This window comes from Engraulis encrasicolus, chromosome 15 (assembly GCF_034702125.1).
Source record: "Engraulis encrasicolus isolate BLACKSEA-1 chromosome 15, IST_EnEncr_1.0, whole genome shotgun sequence".
In the NCBI taxonomy this organism is placed as follows: Eukaryota; Metazoa; Chordata; class Actinopteri; order Clupeiformes; family Engraulidae; genus Engraulis; species Engraulis encrasicolus.
The window spans coordinates 27864211-27867367 of record NC_085871.1 but is presented as its reverse complement, the minus strand read 5'-3'; the positions used below and the strand labels follow the sequence as shown (position 1 = coordinate 27867367).

The window sequence follows — 3157 nt, the reverse complement described above, 5'->3', positions numbered from 1 at the left end:
AGTACATGCGTTCATGAACAGAACCATCATCCATTACAGGGAGGACCTGGATTTACAGAATATTCTGGATTACAGTCAGAAAAAGGTAAGAAGAACTTCACCATTTATTGTAAATTACTGCAAGGAATCACGTTATCACTCTGTGAAGAATATTGGACTGTTGTCAATATTTGTTAAAGTAGCTGTTGGATTTGTAAAAAATGTTACAAAGCAAATGACTAATTTTAGTCAGGTGTGTTGGCTGAAAATATACAAACTATAACAAATAAAAGAGTGCTTAAAGATCAATACAGTCAAAAAGCGTCATGCCATCCAATTTCCTGTTGCCAGTTTGGCTGCTGTGGAGCTGTGTCCTACAACGACTGGTCCATGAACAAGTACTTCAACTGCAGTGACAATCCCAGCCAGGAGAGATGTGGAGTGCCCTACTCCTGTTGCCTCATCTCCAAAAATGAGGTAAGCCATAGAACAAGGCGGGATGTTTGGTTTCAATAGTGTACAGCTAGCCAAGGCTTCCATTGTCACTGTTTAAGTTCCACAGATGTCCGTAGCTCTTCCACGTGTCAAATTTGCCAGGGCCAATAAATGACAATATTCAAGATTCAAGATTCAAGAAGTTTGTTGTCATCGTCATTGCAGTCAACGAAATTATGGGTGGAGCAACAACACTGCGTAGTTTGAAGTAGGCCTATAGAAGTAACCAAAAAGAAGTAGTCAAATAAAGTCTAAATTCATGAAGTATATCATGAAGTATAATAAATTAAAGTAAATAATAGTAATAATATGAGTATTAACAAATTAATCAAGTAAATCAAAAAACAGTAAAATAAAAAAATGTGATCCTCTCCCCACAATTCAAAGTTAATAACCCAGTGCTGTTGATATTTTTAAGGTGCACACAACACACACACACACACACACACACACACACACACACACACACACACACACACACACACACACACACACACACACACACACACACACACACACACACACACACACACACACACACACACACACACACACACACACACACACACACATGTATGCACACATGTATGAATACACAAAAATCAATAGGATGTTACAGTAGGCCTAAGTGCCATCCCTTAAAAGGAAAAAAAAAAAGAACACCAGTCCAGAGACCTATGTAAGAGCACTAGAATTAAGCAGTCAATATGGTGACCATATACTATTGCCTTTTTTGGAGACTTTTTGTGCCTTTCTTTTCACATGATATTGGCGATGTGGCTGGAAAGTACAGTAATTGGGGCAGAGATGTGGGGTAGGGCTTCGAAGTGATCCAGGCCAGACTCAAACCTCCCTATGTACAGTATACAGTATATGGTATTGGTGCTCAAAGTTAACTTAACCATGACAAAGCCCCCCATATACCAGTAGACCTCAGCTAAGGCCCCCTAAATATGGATAGTGTATAAACACTGTGAAAATAGCCAATTTTTTTCTGCACACCCTTTACATCTCAATGTAATTGGCGCATTCCTAAATCTATCCATGTAAAGTAGACAGCATACTGTAAGAAACATAGCAGATCATGGAAACCAAGAATGTACAAATCCAGGGCATTTGAATGTGTCTTGAAGTAAACAAATGTGAAAACTTTTAGATATTGAATTGTTTATTTATTTATTAATTTTTTTAATGTATTAACATTATTTTGCTAACTTTGTCTCTAATTTGCCACAGCCCCCTAGCACCCCCTTGTGAGCCCCTCCTCCAAGGGTCCACGACCCCCACTTTTAAAAACCACTGCTCTAGGCCCTACCGTGGCTGATATGGTAGGGCACACATTTACCACTTGGCCGACCCAGGTTCGATTCCCGGTCCGGGTCCTTTGCCGGTCCTTCCCCATCTCTCTCTCCCAGCTCACTTCCTGTCTCTCCTCCACTATCATGTCTCACAAAAAACAATAAAGGCTGAAAAGCCCGAAAAAACCCCCCACTGCTCTATGTGGTCCGCCACAGCACCCACCACCTTGCACTCACACACATACTTCAAAAACCATCACCAGAATGACATGACACATGTCAGGAACATGAATAACACATTATTGATGTTTAGGATTGTTGTCAGAATGTTTCTTGGAATGTCAAGTTGACATTGGGTGTCATGACATTCCAAACAGCAAATGACATATTATAAGAACAGTAAAAACCCACTTGGGTAACTCCCATTGTCATTTATTGTGACACAACACTTCAAAGCACACATCAATAACATTGATGTCCTGACAAGTGTCATGTCATTCTTATGGCTGTACATGACACCCTCATGCAGACCACGTCAAATTAAGTGTTACCATTCCCCATTCCAGGGCGTTGTCAACACAATGTGTGGCTATGGGATGCAGGAGCGTGATAAGGAGGCTGCAGAGAAACACATCCACACTACTGGCTGCTTAGACAAGTTCATAGACTGGATGCGCAACAACCAGTTTCTTTTGGGAGCCATAGCACTTGGGTTTGCCGTCTCTCAGGTAAGCACACAGAGCCATTAAGGACGATCGCATGTGGGGGATTCTGTGAAGGAATAACCAGGGTTCAGGGGTGGGATTTCCCGCCTTCTGGTTCTTAAAGCTCCAGTTTCTCTACATTATTCTAAGCTCTTTTTTAATAAAAATCCACTGATGGTACTTTAAGTCATAAACATATCCTAACCACCCCTCAAAATCTCACCGTGGGAATAACTATCTAAGTATAATGGATGCCAAGTTTGATAGTAGAATGTTAAGCCTCCCTCCTGAAGCCTCATACAGTAGACACGCTGGTGGCTGAGATTGCAGCCAAACCGAGCCAGCTCACTTGTTAGCGCATCTGCCTCTCATTCTGGTGGTTTTGCAAAGTACGCCATGACTGTCTATTGTCTATGGGTTGCACATTCTCCATAAACACAATTTTAGTGCCATTTTTTATTTAATTCTTTAAATTATTTTCCTTAATTATTGACGTTTTATTCCACAGCTCATAGGTATCTACCTGTCCTGTACGCTCGTCAACCAGATCAAGCTGCAGTCCAATTGTGGTGCTGGCTTCTACTACTAGACCACTGTGGGACAAGGTCTAGTGCACATTATGCCCCAATGGGAATCGTGGCTTTATTTTACATTATTTATTTATTTATGAATGTTTTCGGT

The 3157-nt window shown here is 41.0% G+C and overlaps 1 protein-coding gene across 1 annotated transcript; it reads left to right on the top strand.

Moving 5' to 3' along the window:
- On the top strand, positions 1 to 3157 carry LOC134463948 (tetraspanin-33-like). Its single transcript, XM_063217326.1, has 4 exons — positions 1 to 85; positions 331 to 456; positions 2339 to 2500; positions 2985 to 3157. Exons 1-4 carry the CDS (start codon positions 14 to 16, stop codon positions 3063 to 3065), a joined length of 441 nt encoding a protein of 146 aa, XP_063073396.1. The 5' UTR covers positions 1 to 13; the 3' UTR covers positions 3066 to 3157.